Below are 22,136 nucleotides of genomic sequence, written 5' to 3'. Positions count from 1 at the left end.
CAAATACAAGTTAATATTAACTATTCAAAAATATAAAGTCAATATCCAGTGTAGTCTCTGTGATAATTTTTTAGAAGAGATTACGAGTTTTTCAACAAAAAAAACATTTTTTTTAATTTTTGATCTTTAATTTTATGAAATTGATTAGTCTTTGTGTCAATAATAAAAAATATTAACAAAAGAATTAATCAGTCTCATAAAAATAAATATTAGAGACCGAATTTTTTTTGTTGAGAATTTTATTATTTTTTAAAATAATTATTAAAAATCTTGAAGTTTTTTCTCAAATTATCATTCACAGAGAGAAAGATGATGATGTGGTGGGTTCCAATTAGAAGAGGACATGAAGCGTACACGTCGACGCGTGAATTTGTCACTTTCACCTACTCCTTAATACCCAATCCGGCCAACCTTGATATTCCCTCCTTTTTATTCATACAAAAACATTATAAATTTAATTTCCAAATTAAATTATATAGTATATAGTCTGTGCCTCACACATTCGTGAATCTTGATCACGGTTGTTCAGTTCTTCTTCAATTCTGTAATGGATGATCAATTCAAATTCAACGCATGGGGATGGAGAAAGGGATAGCAATATGATTGTTAATTTATTCATAATTAATTAAGATTTATGCGTTAAGTTTTAAAGGAGGGAGGGGAGGTGTTACACCAAGCTACAGGTCCACCAACTGGTGGTTATGCCTTGAACCCTTGTAAGCAAACAACCACACACACACATATACACACTTGAACATGACACAATTTATGATATAACTTTTGTCACACGTGAGAAACTCGATAATGATTGACGTTAAAATTTACTAATTATTTATTCCTTTTTACCAATACCATAATTTCTTAACTTTTTTAACTTTTTATATATTTTCACGTTAAGAGAAAAGAGAGAGAGAGAGAGAGAGAGAGGGTAGTTGGTGTTAACATCCGCAAGCAATCAAGGAAGCAAACAAGTCATGGGTGCGGTGTTATTTTTTTGATGATTTAAAAATGAAAATATAATAATGATATGTTTGGATTGGTTGGTGCCGTTGTTCCAATGAAAAGGAAGTAGTTGTGGCTCTTCGTTTCAAGTATCTCTCTTGGGATTGCCATATGTCTGCCCTTCCTCACACTAAGGTTTTTTGTTTTTGTTTTAATTTTGTCTCCTCCATTTCTTGTTTCTCCACATCTCTTTCTCACTTAGGCTCTCTCCCCTTCTTTCTTTACTGGTTAGTTTTCCGTTTTTCACTCTTATTACTCCCTACCTTAGCTTCCTTGCACTGAGTACCCACCACTTTCTTTCAGGTATTTCACTTTTATGAGTTTATCCTTATCCACTGTTTTCTTCTGTTCATTATGCTAGCTCAAAGTGCGTGTTGTTCTCACACAGTGGGATTTCATGATTACAATAAAGCAAAAGTTAGAACTTAGTGTATATTAGAACCAATGAATAAGGTGCTTATAACCAGCTTAGATTCTTCTTTCGCTTGGACTTTGTAAGAGATCTTTGAGCTATTTACTTAATTAATCTATGCAGAGTGGTTAGTTCCAAGTGTTGAATTATGGGGATTTCGATTTGTTTCGTTTCAGATTTGGTTTATTTTTTCTTAGCTATGTTGGTGTTTGTGAATTCCATCTTTGCATAAGCTTAATATATGGTGGATGTGTTGACCCTTTTGTGCTTTGAAAACGTAAATAAAATATAAATATGTACTATACTATATAGTATGTAGTTCCTGTATATCCTCAAACCAATGCAACATAATGGAAAATTAATATATACAACAACAGTGTTGAACATTAGCCTAACAGTAGTGACGACCACGTTTGCTTTATGACAACGTTTTCTTTTCCTTTGAGTATACGGTAATTTCTATTTTATTAATTTTGTGTGCGTGGCTCAAAAAACTTTACTGCAGTTGAGCAGTTCTCGAAATCTATAGAAATGTATCCCAACCAAGCATTCTCTTCAGGATCCTATGCTGAGATGTTGTCTGGGAATCCTTTATTGTCTCATAACTACAACAATAATGGATCCGTTGGAGCACCAAACATGGTTGATCCATCATGTAATTCTTTTGTAGGAGGTGAACAAAATGTACATGGCCAAGGGTTATCTCTTAGTCTAGGTACATCTGTTCCTTCCTTTCAATACCAGTATGATGGAACTACTGCTGCTGCTGAATGCATGGTATCTTTATCTTCTGGAGGCTTTCATGAAAGTGCCAAAAGAGAGGGTTTGTACAATTCCAATAACTCTGATCCATGCATTCAAGGATCATTCTCAAACGGTGTATTGAACTCACACTATCTTAAGGCAGCACAGGAGTTACTTGATGAAATAGTTGGTGTCCGAAAGGCTTTGTTGAAGCAACCTGGAATGGAGAAACAAGAAAAGTTCAATAATGGCATTGATGGTGGCTCCAAGGATTCTGATGGAAAATGTAACAGTCAATCTCTGCAAAATAATGTCAAACCTCCTAATGAATTATCAGCTGAAGAACGCCAGAGTTTATTAGAAAAGAAGACAAAGCTTCTGACCTTGTTGGATGAGGTAAATTAAATATCCTTGGTAATTGTTGGATCATATCATATAATAGTGTTTAATTTGTGATATGGTTGAATTAGGTGGATAAGAAATACAGACAGTACTGTCATCAGATGCAGATTGTGGTGTCATCTTTCGACATGGTTGCCGGATGTGGAGCTGCTGAACCTTACACATGGCTTGCATTGCGCACCATATCTCGCCATTTTCGGAGCTTGCGCGATGCAATCAGTGGACAAATTCAAGTGATACAGAGGTGCCTTGGGGAACAAGAAGGGATACCGCGTCTTCGTTATGTTGATCAACAGCTTAGACAGCAAAAGGCACTTCAGCAACTTGGTGTAATGAGACAAGCTTGGAGGCCTCAGAGGGGTCTCCCCGAAACCTCTGTCTCAATACTTCGCGCTTGGCTTTTCGAGCATTTTCTTCACCCGTATGTCATCACTTCCTATTTCAATATAAAAAACTTATGTACAGTTGTCTTCGTCGTCATTTAAACATGTCAAATCATTTGATGGTTTTCAATTATCAACTTTACATAAAGATAAATGCATCCGAGTCTCTAACCTTTTCAAAATATATGAAAAGCTATGTTCAAAAGGATGCATCTGATCTTAGATAAGTGAACAAATGAACCTTTTTAGAAGCGAACAAGTGAATTTTTTTTTAAATAATGTTGTAATAAAGTTATTAGATAAGTTTCATTTTGTAAATTGAAACCAGGTATCCCAAGGATTCAGAGAAAATCATGCTGGCAAGACAGACAGGCCTGACCAGAAACCAGGTACAATAATTAATTGAATTGTAAGTACAGATATGGTTGGTATTTGGTAACATTCATATTATTAATGGTATTGATAATGATCAGGTGGCAAATTGGTTCATCAATGCACGGGTGCGGCTATGGAAGCCGATGGTTGAAGAAATGTATAAAGAAGAGTTTGGTGATTCTGATAACATAAGCTGCAATATTCCATCCGAAGGCATTGTGAAACGTAAAAGAGATGATGCTGAAGCCTCTGATAACAAAGGGGAAGATGATTCACAAGACAATTTAGTAACCATTGCTGATAGTGTCCAACAAGAAGGGCATTTTCATAAACATACATCATGTTCCGTGGATGAGAACAACAATAATGGGGTTTATAGTTGTGGAAGCATAATGGGTTGTAGCACTAGTCCTGCTGCATATGATTTTGCAGAGTTGGGTAACTTTACATCTACCATGGGTGGCCACGTGTCTCTTGCATTGGAATTGAGGAACTGTGAAAGGGATGGGTTTGGTGGCATGTCTGATAATGATGGCATCCACAAGAAAAGACGTAATCATAATCAGGGTTTGGCTTCTTCTTCTTCTTCTTCCTCCCCAGAGACTGATCACCTGCTAGATTATCATTTCACAGATTCAGGAAAGCAACAACACAGGTTCAGCAGCAACCCTCATCTTCTGCATGAGTTTGTTGTCTGAAAATCTGAAATATCTACAAAAAGGGAAATTGAAATATCTTTTTGGATCTCTCTGGAATGGTGTACCACCAAAGAGAAAAGCCTATGCATGATGCATGCTACTTTGATCATTCTTCTTGTCCATTATTGTTCATAAAAGAAGTGATGTAATATTACTAAACCGTACAAAAAATATATACAGGTAGGTAATGTGTAGATATATTTCTCACTTTGTAATACTTCAGATGATTGGTTGTATGTAAAATTTTGTAAGGAAAAGGGAACACATGTTGTTGCATCCATTCGTATATAATGTCGAAAAATAAGGAATCTTGTAAGAGATACGTATCATGTACGATGATTTAAATGTCTTGCCTCTTGTTTGCAAATTGTGGTCCATGAGAAAGTTTGTGTCATTGGTGAATGATGATGATTTTCTTCATAACTTGCATGGCATAGTAGGAGTAGTACAAACGTGATTATATTTAAACGTGATTTTCTTCATAACCATGTTTTGTTTTCTAGGTGTAACACTTGGTTTAATTAAGGCATTAATCATGTACTCATTTATTAAGTGACAAGTGGAGGAGTTCAAAATCCAAATTAAAGGAACAAAGTTTAGCAATAATTACTAAAAACTAAAAAGGGCATCCAAAGGGACCAACCCAAAATGAGTCTTATCAGCACATCATACCAAAGCCAGAACCCACTACTCTTAAGGCCCTAACAGGTCTACACCGATCTATTATACATTTTAGGTGATTATTTATTTTCACGAAGATGTCTTCATGTAAATATAGTTTTAGGTACCCTTAGATAGTTCAATCAAATATATTGAGTCAAACATGTAAAACAATTTAACGATTTATAATACAATCTTTAAGTGAAAATCTCTATAGGAGTATTCACCTGCATTTTATGGTTGTTACTTGTTTTCTCTCCATACAGAAATTGTGATAATCAGTGTCCTTTCAACATCCCTATGCATGCTCACAGTGCCTAAAGGGAAAGGAAAAAGCTAAAGATATTCTTTCTATACATCCATGGCATTTATGCAGGGTCACAAGCTGACAATCCTAGAACTGAGAGTGTGCAAAAGATAGCACACTTTCCTCCTCTTTTTGCAGATCACAACAATCCAAATGAACAGCACATTTTTAACCTATGGAGGCGAGGCTCTATAATATCCTGTGAATGTGATAAGAGAAAAAGAGAGATACTATACTATGCACTGTTTAAGCTGCTTTTGAGTCTCCCAAAAATTTATATAACTGCAGGTGCAGGCAAGGACTAAAGCTGTAAGAATTGATGCTTTTGCTTGTTGGGGACCATTTTATTTTTCTGTCATTTTCTAACGTAGCCAATTAACTTGGCTTCTTTTAGGATAGGCCAGAACTCTGTCTCATAGACTCATAGGTCTGTGCTACATGATAGATATAGATCTTCTGCCTCTGCTGGTAAATATAGGGGAAATAATTGACATTGTTACATTCGCTGAATTATAAATTATTATTTATATATATCATCAGCAGAAGCATATTTTGTATTATTATTATTGAAATGCAGAAAATCCAAAGTCTATAAAGGTAAGCCTCCCCCCTGTAGGTCCACTTGCATTTACAAACTGCCTTGAATTTGTACCCTCAATTCTCTGTAATATTTATTTATTTTTACACACAATTACTTCAATTATTCTAATGAGTTTCCAAGTACTCCGTTTTGACTTAGTTTTTTGCTTTGCCTTTAAGTAAATCTTTGAACATGTTAACCTTCAACACATCTAAATCGTACCAATAAGTAGTTAGAGTTAATGGGGTAAAACCGGTTCTGCAACTTTTGTCTTGTATTCAAGTTGTTAGCATGTACTTTAATTTTACCACAAAATTTTTATTTATGTTCTTCACTAGTCTCCTCTTGGCCTGACAGTGACACCATCTCCTAAAAAATCTTTTATCTTTGATTCTTGCATCTCCGCTTTATTTCTATGCTCAATATATTATGATTATTATGAATAGAGCTAGCTAGCTGCATTTCCCCCAGGATCAATGGCTTGGTTTTTAAACAGTGTAGAGGTTTTCATATATATATATATATATATGAAACTTGGGAGTTGATTGTGACCACTGCTTATACTCACCAATGAATCCACTGCTGAAATTTCGATGGGCTTTGTGCAACTTAGTACGGATTGGATTCTTGACTTCTCTGCATTATTATTAACCTATCTCTTCAGGTAGCTTTTTACACAAATAGTTCTTTCTGTACGTAGAAAATAGTGTTTGTTTTTCTTTTCCTTCAAGTTCCATTTCACCATTTTGTTTCTCTTTTTTCACAATTCAGAATCACATGAACATTTTTTTCTTTTGGGTTTTAATATATAGTTCTTTGTATCCTTCACTGTAGAGCAAGATAAGGCTCAACATACTCCAAATTCCAGGACCTGAAAGAAATTAAGGTCCATTCATTATGTCAAACTCCATGACCAATCAAAACCAATTTGAGGGGCAAGAGTTAGATGCTGCTTATGGTTCTTGTTTGAGAAACAACCCTGCATTCACTACTGAGTCCATAGGAGGAGTGTTTCCCATTATGGAACCTCACCATCATGCACTAGCTTCAGGCTCTGAGATGAGTCACACAAGGCATTTGATGGATCTTCTTGGAGCAGCTGCTAATGAGAGCAATCATCATCATCATAATCATCACCAACGACAACCTCAAGGGCTCTCTCTTTCCTTAGGGTCTCACATGATTGTTCCTTCTCATGATGAATACAGTAGGCATAATAGTAGATCCTTCGTTAATGGTTTCATGAACCCCAATAATTACTTCATCCCTGCCCAAGATTCAAGGGCAGTGGAGAATAATCTAACTAGTGACTACTACTTCAACAGTGCCACCACCACCACTACTTTTGCTTCATCTTCTGCCTCTTTTGGAAGTGAATCTTTTGCTGCTCTCATTGGGAACTCTAGGTACCTCAAACCAGTACAGTCCCTTCTTGAAGATCTTGTTGATGTTGGTGGAAACGTGGTTGATAGAATCAATGACAAGTATGTGGAGAAGTTGTTCCATGGTGGCAGGAACAGTTCCCGAACACTCTCCTCACAGTTCAGGAACAACATAAACACTGGTGTCTTGTCAGCTGAAAAACAAGAACATCAAATCAAGATTGCAAAATTGATTTCTTTGTTGGACGAGGTTGGTACTTGGTACAGTCTTAATGAATTCTCTGCCTCTTTTAAGTAATGAAGTTGATATAACATTGATTTTCAGGTAGAAGGGAGGTATGAGAAATACTACCATCAAATGGAACAAGTGGTGGCATCGTTTGAGATGATAGCAGGTGAAGGAGCAGCAAAATGTTACACTGCATTGGCACTACAAGCCATGGCTAGGCACTTCTGCAACCTCAGAGATGCAATAATGTCACAGATAAATTTGGAGAAAAAGAAACTGTTGCAAGATTTGCCTAAACAACTCAACAATGGGTTATCTCAACTAAGCCTATTTGATAGAGACACAAGTAGACAAAGCAGAATGTCTTCTCTCCAACAACTTGGGATGATCCAAAGTCAACGCAGCCAACAAGTTTGGAGACCCATCAGAGGCTTACCTGAAACCTCTGTTGCAATTCTACGTTCTTGGCTCTTTGAGCACTTTCTCCACCCGTAAGCAAATTAAAGCAAAAGCTAAAGCTTCCTCTTTGTTCCTTGCTCATATCATATCATATATGAATAATGTTATTTTTGATGTGTATCTTTTTTCTTTCTTTCTTTGCAGTTATCCTAATGATTCTGAGAAATTAATGTTAGCGTCCCAGACAGGTTTAACTAAAAACCAAGTAACTACTCCGAATCAGAAACCTTTTTGTTTGTTGGTTGTGTTGTGATGGATGGTCATGTCTATGTATTTAAAGATATTTATTGTTGGTTTCAGGTGTCGAATTGGTTCATAAATGCAAGGGTACGGCTATGGAAACCAATGATAGAAGAAATGTACGAACAAGAGTTTGGAGACTCTTCAGAAGACTCCAACCCACAACCTGATTTCACCACCGATGATGCTACTCACTGCCACCACCACGATTCAAATTAAAAACGAAAAAGCAGAGAACAATTACTCTTATTATTACTATGTAACATGACACAATGAGTCAATGAAATTGAGAGCCATTGTAAACAATTTTTTTTGTTTTTAGTAGTCTTTTTGTTTAATCAAGAAGTAACAAGTAAGTTTGTATCGAAAGATTAACAACCTGGTGTAAAGTGTGATAATATCTAAAATTTATTGGATAACTAAAAATTATTGCAATGTCATGGAGCAATTGTATAGCATCTCTTTTTTGTTTGGGTGGAGTAAGAGAGTAGCTTATTGTATATCATGTTCCTACCGATGATTATGTAAATGCTTACTACTACCACTTATACAGTTATACCATTTATTACCATCCATGCATCATACAAATTTGGTATCACTATCACACGACTCGATTGATATATGACAATACATTCAAGTAATATATGATATTGTTTAATATTCTGATAGAAAAATAACTACTAAAAAAAGTTAGGTAAATTCTAGAGATGTTCATACAAATGCACCTAATTAAAAGTAAAAAAAATAAAAATAAAAATAAAAAACTATGGAACACAATCAAAATATATAGAACGATGTAAACAAAGATGTAATATGAAAAGGGATAAATGATATATTATAAACATTTCGCCTATAAAAAATACAACGGATTGTGTAGTCAAACTTATGATGCATATTTATAAGAGTACTGCTAGGGAGCCAATGTCCTAAACCTACAATATATACAATGGGCTAAATCTTTGGTTCATAAATAAAATGAACATCACCCATACTATACAGAATAACCAGCTGGATACCCAAGTTATGTCATAAAACCACTCATCCAAAAAGTTTAAGCTGATTTTAGGTTTCACCAAGGATCAAACTTTTGACCTTTCGGATCTAGAACTCTAATACCATGTCATGAAACCACTCATTCCAAAAGCGTAACCTAATAGAACAATGTAACACTAATGGTCATATCTCTGATACTTTCTAAACATTCATTGTACACATTATACGATTAGGTCATTAGCTCCCTATACTTTCTCTATTTATAATACGAATGTAAATGAGTGAATGAAATAAATTAATTAATTAAATAAAATAATTTATTATTAAAAATATATCACCTATTTTTAAAAGATACAAATACTTTGTATTTATAAAAGCACAAAATATTGATTTTGAATTTATTATTATTATTATTGTTTTCTTTTGGTATGATGATGATGATGATTATTATTATTATTATTATTATTAGTAGAGTAGTGCTACTATAGTAGGGAGCTAATGGTCTAAATGTACAATATGTACAATGGACTATTGAGTTATAAAATAAACATCACTCATACTATCCAGAATAACCATCCGAGTACTACCTTTCGATCTAGAGTTCTAATACCATGTCATGATAGAAAAATATAACACTAATGGTTATATCTCTAATACTCCCTAAACCTCCATTATACACATTGTACAAATATTCCATCGACTTCTTATATTTTCTCATTATTATTTTATTTCTGTTGTAGAATCTGGGCTCACAAATTGGGCCCGTTGAGGCTTACACAATAAAAATAAGAGATGTCCGGGGTCCTTCTCCCAAATCCGAACGACAGCAGGGAAGGTAGTATCTGTGCCAAAATAAATAAAAATGGAAGCAACACCAAAAAAAATAAAAAATAAAAATAAAATGGGAAGCTAGTAGATAGATTTATTAGTATTTGTGGTAGAATTTAAGAATTGTGGATTAATTAGTATGTTTGATCTGCGAAACGAAGGCAGTTAATGACCAAGTTAGCAATGAGACCTTGAAACCCAAAGATCCAGCAGCAGCAGGAACCCTAGAAACCAGAATCACAATGACAATGTGGAATTAGTAGGTAAGAGATTCATAAATTTGGGAAATAAGAAGCGAAGCAATGGCGAAGCATACCCAGGCATGGATGGGAATGCCGAAGAAGAGATGGCCGCTGATGTTAGTGGCATTCTTGTCTCTCTCCACTGCCATGGTTCTCTTCATCAGACCCAACAGCTCCGTTCCCTGCACCCCCACTACCGCCGCCGACAACAACCACTTCGTAGACCAAGACAATCAGATTCGCTCCTCTCTCCAACTCGGAAACGCTCCCTCTCCCCTTGATTTCATGAAGTCCAAGCTCGTTCTCATGGTTTCCCACGAGCTCTCTCTTTCAGGTCCGTTCTTCGTCTCTTTCATTTTTCCCCTTTTGCCAATTGAATTCAGGGAGGAAAAGAATGTTATTTTGTGTGTGTGTGTTGTTGTTCAGGTGGTCCTTTGTTACTGATGGAGTTGGCTTTTCTGCTGAGGGGAGTTGGTGCTGATGTTGTTTGGATGACAAATCAGAAGCCTCCAGAACCTGACCAAGTCATTTACAGTTTGGAGAGCAAGATGTTGGACAGAGGAGTTCAGGTCTGCTTTGTTAACTACTCTCTGAATCTAAACCCGCTTTTGATTTCAAAATGAGTGACTTTGGATTTGTATTCATAAGCTTCACTGTGTTGTTGATAGGTTCTGCCTGCAAAAGGTGAAAAGGCTGTGGATACAGCTATTAAGGCTGATCTAGTCATTCTTAACACTGCTGTAGCCGGCAAGTGGCTTGATGCCGTTCTCAAGGAGAAAGTTTCCCTTGTTCTTCCAAAGGTTTTATGGTGGATTCATGAAATGCGAGGGCATTATTTCAAAGTGGAATATGTTAAGCACCTCCCTTTTGTTGCAGGTGCCATGATTGATTCTCATACTACTGCTGACTACTGGAAGAATAGGACTAGGGAACGTTTAGGGTACACTCCCTGCTTCGTTTTTTTTTTTTGGATTTTTTGCTGCTGCCTCTTTTCTGTGATAATTGAGTTGTGTTTCTTGCTGTGTGCCATGGTCTGACTTTGTTGTAGCATTAAAATGCCTGAAACTTACGTCGTACATCTTGGAAATAGCAAGGAGCTTATGGATGTTGCAGAAGATAGTGTAGCAAAGAGGGTTCTTCGCGAGCATGTTCGAGAATCTCTTGGAGTGAGAAATGATGATCTACTTTTTGCCATCATAAATAGTATGATTTACTGCTGGCTTGTAGTTACCTATGCTCAATCTTTGATTGGTATAGTTTTATTCAATCTAAACATGATCTGCTAGGAAGAATGCAAGATTGTTTTCTGATTAAAACCTTTTCTCGTCTAGTCAATCCTTCCCTACTTGTGTTGTTTGTATGCTTTCCATTCATTTTGACCTTTGTATTAGTGTATGTATTGATCTCCATGGTGGTATAACTGCAGGTGTTTCACGTGGTAAAGGACAGGATCTATTTCTCCGATCCTTTTATGAAAGTTTGCAACTCATACAGGAGAAGAAACTGCAGGTGCCAACTTTGCATGCTGTAGTTGTGGGTAGTGATATGAACGCTCAGACAAAGTTTGAAACTGAGCTGCGCAAATTTGTTGCGGAGAAAAGGATTCAGGACCGTGTTCACTTTGTTAACAAAACCCTGGCAGTGGCTCCTTACTTGGCTTCGATTGATGTTCTTGTTCAAAATTCTCAGGTATCTTCTGATACATTACTCTTGTACAATACATTGTTTTGAAGAATAAAAGTTGCTAAATGACTTCAGAGACATGAAGTTAATAGTAGTTCAAGGGGGCCTTAGCTCCCCAAAATCATTCAGTTCAGTCAGGAACCTAAAGATAGAAAGCATTACTTATGCTTAAAATCTGGTTATAAGTTTTTTTTTAGGGTTTTACTTATCAATGTGCTTCTCTATGTATCAGGCACGAGGAGAATGTTTTGGAAGGATAACCATTGAAGCAATGGCATTTCGCCTGCCTGTACTGGTATCTCCTTTACTAATATGATTCTCCTTATTAATATGGCCTTTCCTATCTGTATGTGTTTAATGAGGCCAGAGAATTATAATTTGGATTTTGGAAGTCTGTTTTATCCAGACAAATTTTTGTTCATAGAAAACTGAAATATGCAGCCAATGCTTTTCCAATGAGAACTAGGTACAGGTACTCTTTAAGTTATCGGCAGTCAGATCATTTGTTAGTTGCAACTGTATTTGATCTCCTGACTATATTCAAGCCCTGGTTATTGTAACTAGTATAAGACATTCTATTTTTGCAATTTGTTCTCAATAAATGATATTGAATATTAACTAGGATAAGGGCAATCCAAAATACCTTTTATTTGAAATATATTGTCACACATATATGGTGTTATTTGTTTCTTGCTGCAAAAACAATGACATATTAAGGCATGTCTAATTATGTTTCTTCTCATTTAAATATTTGCAGGGAACTGCAGCGGGAGGGACAATGGAGATTGTGGTGAATGGGACAACCGGTTTCCTACACCCTGTTGGAAAAGAAGGCGTGACCCCTCTTGCAAATAACATTGTGAAAATGGCAACTCATGTTGAGAAGAGGTTGACTATGGGGAAGAAAGGGTATGAGAGAGTGAAGGAGAGGTTTCTGGAGCACCATATGGCACAGAGAATCGCACTTGTTCTTAAGGATGTTTTGCAGAAGGCGGCCAGGCAGAATTAAATTAACTAGCTTAGGCACTTTGCTGTTAAATTGTAAATTGATTCCACAGGAAGAAGAGAATGAAGTGTATACCTTCCCCTGTACTTTGTACCATATGTCTTGGGAAATTGTTTGATTCATTTCTTGTGTATAGCTCTGTCATATCATTCATTTCCTCACTTTTCACTCTTCTTGCCTTGCTGCTTGGTGATCAGTGAATTTTAGAAAAGTAAGTGATGTGTTAAAAACTCGTGCTAAGTGATTTAGTGATGTGTTAAAATGAGGTATTTCTTGCCCTTCTTTTTACTGTTTTGAACCAAACGAAGTTCACACTATCATCTATCATGTTCACGTGCTAATCTTTTACTGTTGAAGTTGTAAAATGATGCACATGATTCTAGACTCTAGAGTAGGCTTGGAGAAGTGACTAGTGAGGTTCAATTTGCCAAAAGGAAAAAATCATGTTTGAGTATTTAAAGTGTGATTTACCTGACTGTAAACATAATTAATTATTTTCATTTATTCCAGAAAATTTTCCGTTGTTCGGGTGACATTGGTTTAGCTCACTCTTGGCTCATCCATACATGTCTGCCTGGTAATGGTAAACTGGTGACAGATTATTAAAGTAGCAAAACCCTAAATTGATATTAAACACTAATTAAGTAAAGACTGTTATTGTTTAACTAACAAAAAATATAGCATTATCTATTTAATAAAGAGCGTTTAAAAACGGATAAATTATTTATCAAACTAATGAATTTTAAACTTCGGCTGATAAAAAGATTTGTAACATCAAAATCCAAAAACTAAAAGAAAAATTGGCAACTTAATGCAGCTTATTTAAATTTTTGCTAATAATTGTTGTAAAAGGTTGTTACTTTTAAATCTTAATTAATATTTCACTTAATAAGCAAAATCTTTATTTTCCAAAAATACAAATAAATAAATAAATAAAATGTTTACGTATTTTTCTTCAAATTTTAACTCGTGTAAATGGAAATCCAGTTGTTCAAAGTTCTAAAAGGTAAAATATGCCAGGGTAGTTCCGTGATTAGGGCTTGTTTGGAGAATTTCTAAAAAAAATATTTTTTCGAATTATTTATTTTTAAAAGATTTTATAAAATAATAAAAATAATTCTATGTTTAGATATTTTATATAAAAATTTTTTTATTTATTAATTATTTTTATAAAAATATTTTTTTGTTTATTTATTATATAAAAAATATTTTTTTAAATTTTTTTAAAAAAATATATAAATTACAGTTTTTTTTAAATTATATTTTTTATTTTTTTAATATTTTTATTTTTATTATTAAAAATTTACTAAATATATTATAAAATAAAAAGAAATTTATTAATTTTTTTTATAAAAATAATGACGTTCAAATAAATATTATTTTTAAATTTGCAGCAGATGGCTTTGCTTTTGTGTAGTTGAGCTGAAGCTTAGTGACTCTCTCTTCCGTGAAGCGGTGAAGCCTTTCAACAATAAACAACTGTGTGTAGCTGCAAAAATAAACAACTTTGCCCCTTTCTCTCTTTGTTGAGCACCACAACACACACAACAAAACCATGGCCGATGCAGAAGATGCCGTGCGACGCCGTAACGCCGTCGCTGACTACCGGAAGAAACTCCTTCAGCACAAGGAATTGGAATCCAGAGTCCGATCCGGTTCGCCTCTTATTTCTTATTCTGTTTTCTGTCACTTTTAATAACTATCATATGCATTCCTTACGAGCTTCGATTCTGTCTCGTTATGCAAAATGGCACTGCTAGGGTTCGTGTTGTCAGCCTTTTTAACTGTTTCTTTCGCATCACATCGCGCAATCCTGTTACCATGCCTGATTATTTGTTTTCATTAGGGTTCTTTATTATTTTAAATTTTGGGGGACTACTGGCCCGTGCTAAATTTGGTTTTGGTTACTTTAGGTCAATTTCTGGAAATTAGGGAAATTATATCGATTGGATCTACTTTGAAACCGCACTAAGATTCTGCTGATGAAATCTATTCTATTCCCTAGTTGTATAGAAGGAAAAAAAAACTCGTGATAGAGTTTAGTCAAAAGAAACAAGTGGCATAACTCCTAAAACAGAGTTATGGTATTTATTTTTATAGCAATTTCCTTTTTAACCCGATACAGGAATGTTGAATTTGGATTATAAACTCAAATTTCAGTGAGGGAGAATTTACGAGCCTCAAAGAAAGAATTCAACAAAACAGAAGATGATTTGAAGTCTCTTCAAAGTGTTGGGCAGATCATTGGCGAAGTTCTCAGGCCTCTCGATAATGAACGCTGTAATGATTCTATCCTTTTTAATTTATTATTTGATTCTTCTTATCATCTATACATCTGTATTTAAAGTGTGTATTATGGTTGCATAATCCTTTCTAACTAACTAGTATATTATATTGTTACTTGATTGATAGAACTTTTAAGAATAAATCAATGGTTATAGAATTTATTTGTTTTTGTAATGTTAGTGATTGTTAAAGCAAGCAGCGGTCCAAGGTATGTGGTTGGCTGCCGCAGTAAAGTGGACAAGGAAAAATTGACTTCTGGTACAAGAGTGGTTCTTGATATGACAACACTCACCATAATGCGTGCTCTTCCACGTGAAGTGAGTTCTCACTGTTTTTCTGTTATTCTTTTTTCCTTTTTTTTTTTTAAATTGTGATTGGATTCATGCATTGATGTCTTGTTGACATATGTAGGTTGGTTGGTTTCTGAAAATCAACTATTTCTTATGTCTGATGTCCCCTTCTTTCTATTGTTTGTGTTTCCAGGTTGATCCTGTAGTTTACAATATGCTGCATGAAGATCCTGGGAATGTCAGTTACTCTGCCGTTGGTGGTTTATCTGATCAGATAAGAGAATTGAGGGAATCAATTGAGTTGCCTCTGATGAATCCCGAGCTCTTTCTTCGAGTTGGAATTAAACCTCCTAAGGTAATTACCTTTCATTAAACTTTCTACTCCCTGACCTCTATTGAAGAAATTGTGTATTTTATTTTAGTAGCATTGGCATCCAATTCTTATTTGTCTTTAATGGAAGTGTATTTTAAAAACCATGCTTCTAGATTTTGCTTTTGATTACAATTACCCCACTGTCATCTTTCAGGGTGTTCTCCTCTACGGACCTCCTGGTACTGGTAAAACATTGTTGGCTAGGGCGATTGCCAGCAATATAGATGCTAACTTCTTAAAGGTCATATTCTATATCTTTTTCTCAATTCTGTGTGCTTTAAGGGTTTCCCTCAACACGAATGTATTTTACCTTCCTCCCTCATTCTGATGTAGGTTGTTTCAAGTGCCATAATTGATAAGTACATTGGAGAAAGTGCTAGGTTGATTAGGGAAATGTTTGGGTATGCACGTGATCATCAGGTAGGATTTTTGCATTTGGTTTGCCTATAGCTTATATATATATATATAATTAAGGAGCAATTCTAAATCTCCATAATGTTTGTTTAAGCCCTGCATAATTTTTATGGATGAGATCGATGCCATTGGTGGTCGTCGTTTTAGTGAGGGAACAAGTGCAGATCGTGAGATTCAAAGAACACTGATGGAGCTGCTTAATCAACTTGATGGGTTTGATCAACTTGGGAAGGTATACTTCACTTGATAATCCCATCATGCTAAATTTTATAAACAGCCATGATTAACTTATAGAAACATGGGTTATGTAATGAATTCCATTAAAAGGAACTTCATTCTACCTTCTCTTTTGGTGTTGAGGTAGGTGGTGAATTTGTGGTAAGCCTGTGAGGCAAACATATCTACTTTTACACTTTTAGATGATGAATGCATGGTAATGGATTTTTTCTGCAAATGATTATGTGGGAGAACTCTATTGATGGTTTGATAATTATAACATTTTTGTCTGCATTTGTGTTGTAGGTTAAAATGATAATGGCAACAAATCGACCTGATGTACTTGACCCTGCTCTCCTGCGTCCTGGGAGATTGGATAGAAAAATAGAAATTCCTTTGCCCAATGAACAATCAAGGATGGAAATTCTCAAGATTCATGCTGCTGGAATTGCTAAGCATGGTGAAATAGACTATGAAGCTGTTGTGAAGCTTGCCGAGGTGAGTCCAGGTGACTTGGGTTAGTTTTACTCATTATTGCTGCATGTTTGACATTTCTCTATTGCAAACTGTGCAGGGATTTAATGGAGCTGATCTTCGGAATGTCTGCACAGAAGCCGGAATGTCCGCAATTCGTGCAGAGCGTGATTATGTGATCCACGAAGATTTTATGAAGGTGAGTACTTTGTATAAGAAGCTATTTTCTCTGGGTATACCATGCCTTCTCACTTACATGGATTATAATTTTGATTGTTTGGTCCCAGGCTGTTAGGAAACTGAATGACGCAAAGAAACTTGAATCGAGTGCACACTACAATGCTGATTTCGGTAAAGAATAGAATTTATTGGAAACTTCCTTCAAAGCCATGGATATCTAGGCAGTGCATGTTTTGAGTAAGAAATACCTCATGCAAGTTAGTCAACTTGAAGAGCTAAAAGCATGATGGTTCGTTTGGGCTATGACTTGTATTATCTGAAATTCTGAAAGTGGAACTTGTCAACCCGACACAGGGATGTCAATTGATTTGTTTGCCTGACGCATTTATTTATTTTTTCCCTTCTTGCTATGAATGTAGAAGTACGGCACACATATTTAAACCAGTATCCGGCCGTTTGCCATGTTAATCGCCTTCTATTTCCATATTGATTGAGCATTTTAAATCATGAATTATCACTTGGTTATCAATTTATTTCTGCTAAGCATACCGACTAGCGACTAATTCTGTCAATCATACATATGCTTGTAAGCTGGAATGCTGGATGCTTTTTCTTCGTCAAAAACCAGTTATTCTGTCAAAGGTAATCCAACGCTTTTTTATTTTAGTTCATCTAGAATACCATTTGAACAGACAAATTTAATCGGACAAGGGGAATAAAAGAAACAAAACAAAACTTGTCTTCAATCCCTCGTGTTGGTACGTAGGCTTAAGGGCAAAGGACGTTATATTCCATACAATTAAATATGAACAACGTCAAGCTGGTTGGAATTTTTTGTGACGAGAAATAAATACAAAATTATTGGCAAGACTAAACTAAAGTACAAAATATTGAATTCTAACTTGCTAGTATAATCAAGAGAGCTGGTGTGCCTCTAACAACTACATGCCCGTGGGAACTCAATCTTTACGATGCCGTGCCCAGAAACCCTTCTTCCTCGCAGAATCATTCTCCGACAGGGATCGGCTCCACTTGGATCCGAGTGAAAAATGCCGCCTTAAGAATGGTTTTCCAACTGAGTTACTCCTTGTACTGGAGCTGGCTTCCATCTTTGAAGCTTTCCCACCCCATTCAACCCCTTTTTGGCGATCAAATACATCTAACCCACCATCAAGATAGCTGTCAACAACCCGGTTTCGGGATATCTTGTGGTTCTTGGCCTTCATCTCTGATTTTCGTGATAACTTCGACAAGTGCTTCTCTCCGACCATACAAATTGGACAGGCTGGATCATAACTATCTGTCTCCGGTGTCATAGTTTCCAAGCAGTCTGCATGATATACATGACCACAGACAAGAACGGCAACAACCGAGACATCACTGCTGGTAAAAAATTTCTGGTTACCCCATGCAGATCTCTCGGTCAAGAGCCTCGAGCAAGCACCACAAGATTGTAAATCCATTGAGGGTGAATACGAGAACCTACTACTAGCTCCACTTATCTTAAGACGTCCTGAACCAAAATACTCGCTATCAAAAGACCACCGTTCCTTTTGAGACGAAGCAACCAGCTCAGAAAAGGTTCGCATAGACCAGCCATCAGATGACCCACATTGGGATCCAGTTGCCATGTCATTACTGCAAGTGGAGAGTACAAATGACGGTCTTCCCTCAGAAATAGAGTTGTCCGGTGATTTCAGACCCAGAATTCGGCTGTCAGATATTTGTCTCAAAAGGGGGTGTCCTGGAGATCTATGAGCCCATCTCGATGGCATTGAATTAGGTAGATTGGGATCATTATGATTAGGCAATGGATCGGTTGTAGGTGTTGAGAAAACTGAAGGTATTGAATATGAAACATTTGGCATTGAAGATTCTGCAATTTCCGGTGATTCTGCCAAATTTTTCACCTACAGAGAAATATATATATCAACAGTGAGGCCAAAGTTACAGCAATATGCTTATCATTTAGATTATTGGCAATTCTATGTAGCAAATCTAGTAGTTCAAAACTAACCACTGTAGAGCAATTGCTTGACAAGGAAAGATCTGCAGCAAGAACATAGATGAAGAAAGAAAAATTAACCGCCATACCCCAAAAGAAAAAAAGGAATCAGGGAACCAGTGTACAAAAGTATAATAGCAATATAAATATCAGGAAACAAGAATACAGAATGCTGGGAAGCAACTTATGCCAGATCGGAAGACAAGAAAATGCAACAGGTGACAAAAGGACATGGATCTGGAAGATAAAGATGCTTTGCATAAACAATTAACAAAAACGTCCAACATATCACAAGTACGATTGGAAGGCAGGTCCTTAATGCTTTTATCCCAAGCACTTTAAAAGAAAAATAAGGAGCCTATAGATGATCAAGCTACTCCAGACAGATGCAAAGATCCTCATTTCACACCAATGTTACTTCAGCTGTAACCAATCTAAAAGATCAGAACAATCTTTGAACACTACTATGTATATTCATGAATAGTAGTGAAAGGTGTACTATGAAAAACGCACAAAGCTGGATAAGCAAGAAAGCTTAACCAAACTTTTTCCCTCACAAGGTAAGCACCTTCAGTTGAACAGACTGATAACTGTCAAAAGAATTCATCCAACAATAAAATCTTCTTTCAAATAATGAGATGCTCAAAAACCACCAGTGCCATATTCTCATGCATCATTAGATTCTATAAAAGAATAATAGATTCGACATTTACTTGAAGATGGGGTCATCTGATTTGCGACCAGTCGCTCATGCACAGGGGACTTCTGAGAAATAGGTGTTACAGAATTCTCCAGGGTGCTTCCCCCATCAGATAAATTGCCTCTTTCAGAACTTAGTGACCCTTTGAGCTCCATGCTGATATTTCTGCTGACTCTGCGTGACGTGTGAAAGGAAGGATCCTCAATTTCACCAGCAACATGGCCCCAACTATCCCATCGAAAGCTCCACGAAGGCGAACATACAACATTTCTATGTAAACTTTCACCTGCACCTCTGTTGGAAAGTGTATGATCCTTTGCAGCAACACAACAAGCTGATCCCATGATAACTGCTAAGCGCTGGCATACATAAATATCAATCAAACTTGAATGAAGACTAATAAAGAGATACTGTATTGGTAAATTAAAGAAATAAGAAAACACATGTAATATTTTACCAGGAAAATTACAGAGAAAATCAGAAGCCAGCTCAATTTTCCAACAAGAAATTGTAACCCTACTTACTCTCCTGAAAATTGAACAAAACATAAAATAAATTAAATTGAGATTTATGGTAACGTGTTGAAAACGATCCAAAAGCCAAAGCTCTAGATAAAGAAACCCACTCAAATCTTATAAATTCTGATGGAAACAAATTTATTGGGTGAGCAATGAACATGACATCGTATCATAAAGTTAAACGGTTCAATAGCATTTTCCATATCATGTGACATACCAATCAAAATGTTAACATTAAGAAGCTCCTAAGTTCCAAACCAAAACTTGCATCCCAATCTAACCCTCCTAAAATCTCTAGCACATCAGTGTGTGGTAAAATACCCAAGTTAACATCAGAAAAGAAAGCAATAATGGAAGCCATGGAACAACTTCCTAGACATACAGACACCAAAAATTTATAGTTGCAACCAATCATCAAAGAAGATATTAAAAGTGAAATTAGTAATAAGAAGTAGCAAATCCTAGCTGGATAACTGTGAAAGGAAAATATTGGATATTCACACTCACAGAGTTAAAAGCAGAGGTGAACTACACTGCAGAGCCAAACACTAACACTTAATACAGAGAAAAACACGAAACTACCAAACATAAAATCTTAATTCATCAATAAAACCACCAAAATAACTTCTTTTCATTTACATATTTTTTTTAATAAAAATAAATAAATAAAGCAAAGGGTTGCAATTTCGTCTACCATGACCCGAATCCCGTGGCCACGTAAAAGAAACAAAGGGGAATTCATCCAGCAATGCTCAAAATGGGGCAATATTTTTGCATAGAACGAATACCAAAAGAGCTAGGGTTTTGAAGCATTCTAAAGACCAGGTCGTAGCATGAATGAATAATAAAGTTAGAAAAAAAATTGCTAAAAATAGAGAAATAGAATAGAAAGAATAAGAACGAAATGGTACCTCTTCAAATGAAAATTCTTAAAAAAAAAAATGTGAGCTTCGGAGAAGAGAGAAGAAAAAAAAAAACGGGTTTTGGTGTGTGAAGTGTTGATATTTGGGGCTTCGTCTTCGTGTTGTTCTGAGTGGTGTACGGAAGAAGTATGTGACGGCGTTTGCCACCGTTATAACGGAGTTTAAGTAAGAGGGTGACCCTGTGACACTGCTGTTTTGTCTTTGTGTGTGTTGGATTGAAATTGGAATTGGAATACTTAGCACTGAATGCCATGGTTTTCACTCTTTATTTTGTCCCTTTCCTTTCTTTTCCCTTTCTTCCTATTCTTCAATGTGCATTGCTGTCTTTGTCTCTTTTTAAATACAGGTTGTAAAATTAAATAAATAAAAAATTATGGTTGAATAATGTTACTCCCATGGCTTTGATAAAGTGGGAAAGCATGAATTGACTCACTATACTTTTAAAAGACAATAACTTCTAAAGTCATCAATATTGACAACATACGATTCAAGATCATTATTCATTAGTTTGATTCTTATAAAATACTATTCTGATCTTGTCGAGCTGCTAAGTTTTGACAACATTTAAAGGGAATTAGTTCAATAAAAAGGAGAAATCATACTCTTTTAGAATAAACCAGGCATTAATAATTAATAATTAATACAGAAAGGAAGTAAAGGTTTTTAGATTTGTTTTTCTTACTAGGAGACCGCATTTCTTTAATTATAACCCTAATACTAGAAATGAAAAAACAGTTGGCTGCTCAGTGGTCTAAGCTAAGAGGGGTACATGTTATGTTAGTTATTGGAAGCAGTACTTGATATATTTTTTTTCACACGCTATTTTTCAGTTCAATAGTCTTTTACTCATTTAAAGGTATATTATTGATCATAAAATGAAATTCAAATTCCGAATAAATTGATTATTCCATCAATCTAAGTTGATTGTAATAATTGATATTTTATGCATGCGTATTAAGTTTTGGAAAAGCAAACAAATAGCTGAGTCAGCTGAACAAAAAGATAAAATTCTACACATATATGGACTAGACATTTTTTTTATGCATTATTGAACAGCCTATACGCAACACATTCTTAAAGTTATTTATGATTAGTACAACATAAAAATACAGAGGTATAAAGGTGTAGTAAT

The 22,136-nt window shown here is 35.6% G+C and overlaps 5 protein-coding genes across 11 annotated transcripts; 4 read left to right on the top strand and 1 right to left on the bottom strand.

Annotated features, from left to right (window-relative positions):
* Nucleotides 1-513: 513 nt before the first annotated feature.
* LOC112705575 (BEL1-like homeodomain protein 3) lies at nucleotides 514-4,383 on the top strand. 2 transcript variants are annotated; one of them, XM_025756441.3, is made up of 5 exons: nucleotides 514-1,305; nucleotides 1,920-2,554; nucleotides 2,629-2,981; nucleotides 3,272-3,332; nucleotides 3,417-4,383. In XM_025756441.3, the coding sequence occupies exons 2-5, from the start codon at nucleotides 1,946-1,948 to the stop codon at nucleotides 4,014-4,016; spliced, it is 1,623 nt and encodes a 540-aa protein (XP_025612226.1). In that variant the 5' UTR covers nucleotides 514-1,305; nucleotides 1,920-1,945; the 3' UTR covers nucleotides 4,017-4,383. The 2 variants fall into 2 exon arrangements, with proteins under 2 accessions (XP_025612226.1, XP_025612227.1); XM_025756442.3 differs by having other exon boundaries at nucleotides 731-1,137.
* A 1,434-nt stretch (nucleotides 4,384-5,817) lies between these two features.
* On the top strand, nucleotides 5,818-8,179 carry LOC112705574 (BEL1-like homeodomain protein 11). Of its 3 annotated transcripts, none has more exons than XM_025756440.3 (5): nucleotides 5,818-6,227; nucleotides 6,398-7,195; nucleotides 7,271-7,665; nucleotides 7,778-7,838; nucleotides 7,934-8,179. In XM_025756440.3, the coding sequence occupies exons 2-5, from the start codon at nucleotides 6,461-6,463 to the stop codon at nucleotides 8,090-8,092; spliced, it is 1,350 nt and encodes a 449-aa protein (XP_025612225.1). In that variant the 5' UTR covers nucleotides 5,818-6,227; nucleotides 6,398-6,460; the 3' UTR covers nucleotides 8,093-8,179. The 3 variants fall into 3 exon arrangements, with proteins under 3 accessions (XP_025612225.1, XP_072056468.1, XP_072056467.1); XM_072200367.1 differs by having other exon boundaries at nucleotides 7,914-8,179; XM_072200366.1 differs by having other exon boundaries at nucleotides 6,398-7,199; nucleotides 7,275-7,665.
* A 1,504-nt stretch (nucleotides 8,180-9,683) lies between these two features.
* On the top strand, nucleotides 9,684-12,894 carry LOC112705573 (uncharacterized). Its single transcript, XM_025756439.3, has 7 exons — nucleotides 9,684-10,270; nucleotides 10,363-10,505; nucleotides 10,605-10,876; nucleotides 10,985-11,139; nucleotides 11,363-11,625; nucleotides 11,852-11,914; nucleotides 12,377-12,894. The coding sequence occupies exons 1-7, from the start codon at nucleotides 9,997-9,999 to the stop codon at nucleotides 12,626-12,628; spliced, it is 1,422 nt and encodes a 473-aa protein (XP_025612224.1). The 5' UTR covers nucleotides 9,684-9,996; the 3' UTR covers nucleotides 12,629-12,894.
* Nucleotides 12,895-13,992: 1,098 nt separating this feature from the next.
* LOC112705572 (26S proteasome regulatory subunit S10B homolog B) lies at nucleotides 13,993-17,342 on the top strand. The gene is made up of 10 exons (XM_025756437.2): nucleotides 13,993-14,280; nucleotides 14,786-14,905; nucleotides 15,092-15,228; nucleotides 15,395-15,556; nucleotides 15,729-15,815; nucleotides 15,908-15,994; nucleotides 16,083-16,220; nucleotides 16,511-16,702; nucleotides 16,779-16,877; nucleotides 16,966-17,342. Exons 1-10 carry the CDS (start codon nucleotides 14,181-14,183, stop codon nucleotides 17,038-17,040), a joined length of 1,197 nt encoding a protein of 398 aa, XP_025612222.1. The 5' UTR covers nucleotides 13,993-14,180; the 3' UTR covers nucleotides 17,041-17,342.
* Nucleotides 17,343-17,626: 284 nt separating this feature from the next.
* Nucleotides 17,627-21,736, bottom strand: LOC112705570 (uncharacterized). Of its 4 annotated transcripts, none has more exons than XM_025756431.2 (5): nucleotides 20,993-21,736; nucleotides 20,021-20,091; nucleotides 19,577-19,922; nucleotides 18,876-18,907; nucleotides 17,627-18,768 (listed from the first exon to the last, which is right to left on the bottom strand). In XM_025756431.2, exons 3-5 carry the CDS (start codon nucleotides 19,905-19,907, stop codon nucleotides 17,818-17,820), a joined length of 1,314 nt encoding a protein of 437 aa, XP_025612216.1. In that variant the 5' UTR covers nucleotides 19,908-19,922; nucleotides 20,021-20,091; nucleotides 20,993-21,736; the 3' UTR covers nucleotides 17,627-17,817. The 4 variants fall into 4 exon arrangements, with proteins under 4 accessions (XP_025612216.1, XP_025612218.1, XP_025612217.1 ...); XM_025756433.3 differs by having other exon boundaries at nucleotides 19,577-19,912; nucleotides 20,993-21,301; XM_025756432.3 differs by having other exon boundaries at nucleotides 20,776-21,242.
* Between the last annotated feature and the right edge of the window lie 400 nt (nucleotides 21,737-22,136).

The sequence above is a fragment of the Arachis hypogaea genome, chromosome 8, assembly GCF_003086295.3.
Source record: "Arachis hypogaea cultivar Tifrunner chromosome 8, arahy.Tifrunner.gnm2.J5K5, whole genome shotgun sequence".
Classification (NCBI taxonomy): domain Eukaryota; kingdom Viridiplantae; phylum Streptophyta; class Magnoliopsida; order Fabales; family Fabaceae; genus Arachis; species Arachis hypogaea.
The sequence above is the reverse complement of the archived record's forward strand: the minus strand, read 5'-3'. Positions and strand labels throughout refer to the sequence as shown.

What these genes read in the sequence shown, in the direction of transcription:
- LOC112705575 (XM_025756441.3), top strand. Translation starts at nt 1,946, where the DNA reads ATGTATCCCAACCAAGCATTCTCTTCAGGATCCTATGCTGAGATGTTG. An exon ending in TTCTGACCTTGTTGGATGAG is followed by an intron (nt 2,555 to 2,628) that starts GTAAATTAAATA and finishes TGGTTGAATTAG; the next exon opens with GTGGATAAGAAATACAGACA. An exon ending in TTCGAGCATTTTCTTCACCC is followed by an intron (nt 2,982 to 3,271) that starts GTATGTCATCAC and finishes AATTGAAACCAG; the next exon opens with GTATCCCAAGGATTCAGAGA.
- LOC112705574 (XM_025756440.3), top strand. Translation starts at nt 6,461, where the DNA reads ATGTCAAACTCCATGACCAATCAAAACCAATTTGAGGGGCAAGAGTTA. An exon ending in TGATTTCTTTGTTGGACGAG is followed by an intron (nt 7,196 to 7,270) that starts GTTGGTACTTGG and finishes ATTGATTTTCAG; the next exon opens with GTAGAAGGGAGGTATGAGAA. An exon ending in TTTGAGCACTTTCTCCACCC is followed by an intron (nt 7,666 to 7,777) that starts GTAAGCAAATTA and finishes CTTTCTTTGCAG; the next exon opens with TTATCCTAATGATTCTGAGA.
- LOC112705573 (XM_025756439.3), top strand. Translation starts at nt 9,997, where the DNA reads ATGGCGAAGCATACCCAGGCATGGATGGGAATGCCGAAGAAGAGATGG. An exon ending in ACTTTTTGCCATCATAAATA is followed by an intron (nt 11,140 to 11,362) that starts GTATGATTTACT and finishes GTATAACTGCAG; the next exon opens with GTGTTTCACGTGGTAAAGGA. An exon ending in TTCTTGTTCAAAATTCTCAG is followed by an intron (nt 11,626 to 11,851) that starts GTATCTTCTGAT and finishes TCTATGTATCAG; the next exon opens with GCACGAGGAGAATGTTTTGG.
- LOC112705572 (XM_025756437.2), top strand. Translation starts at nt 14,181, where the DNA reads ATGGCCGATGCAGAAGATGCCGTGCGACGCCGTAACGCCGTCGCTGAC. An exon ending in GCCTCTCGATAATGAACGCT is followed by an intron (nt 14,906 to 15,091) that starts GTAATGATTCTA and finishes TTGTAATGTTAG; the next exon opens with TGATTGTTAAAGCAAGCAGC. An exon ending in GGTTTGATCAACTTGGGAAG is followed by an intron (nt 16,221 to 16,510) that starts GTATACTTCACT and finishes TTTGTGTTGTAG; the next exon opens with GTTAAAATGATAATGGCAAC.
- LOC112705570 (XM_025756431.2), bottom strand. Translation starts at nt 19,907, where the DNA reads ATGGGATCAGCTTGTTGTGTTGCTGCAAAGGATCATACACTTTCCAAC. An exon ending in TCAGATGACCCCATCTTCAA is followed by an intron (nt 18,908 to 19,576) that starts GTAAATGTCGAA and finishes TTCTTGCTGCAG; the next exon opens with ATCTTTCCTTGTCAAGCAAT. An exon ending in CAAGCAATTGCTCTACAGTG is followed by an intron (nt 18,769 to 18,875) that starts GTTAGTTTTGAA and finishes ATTTCTCTGTAG; the next exon opens with GTGAAAAATTTGGCAGAATC.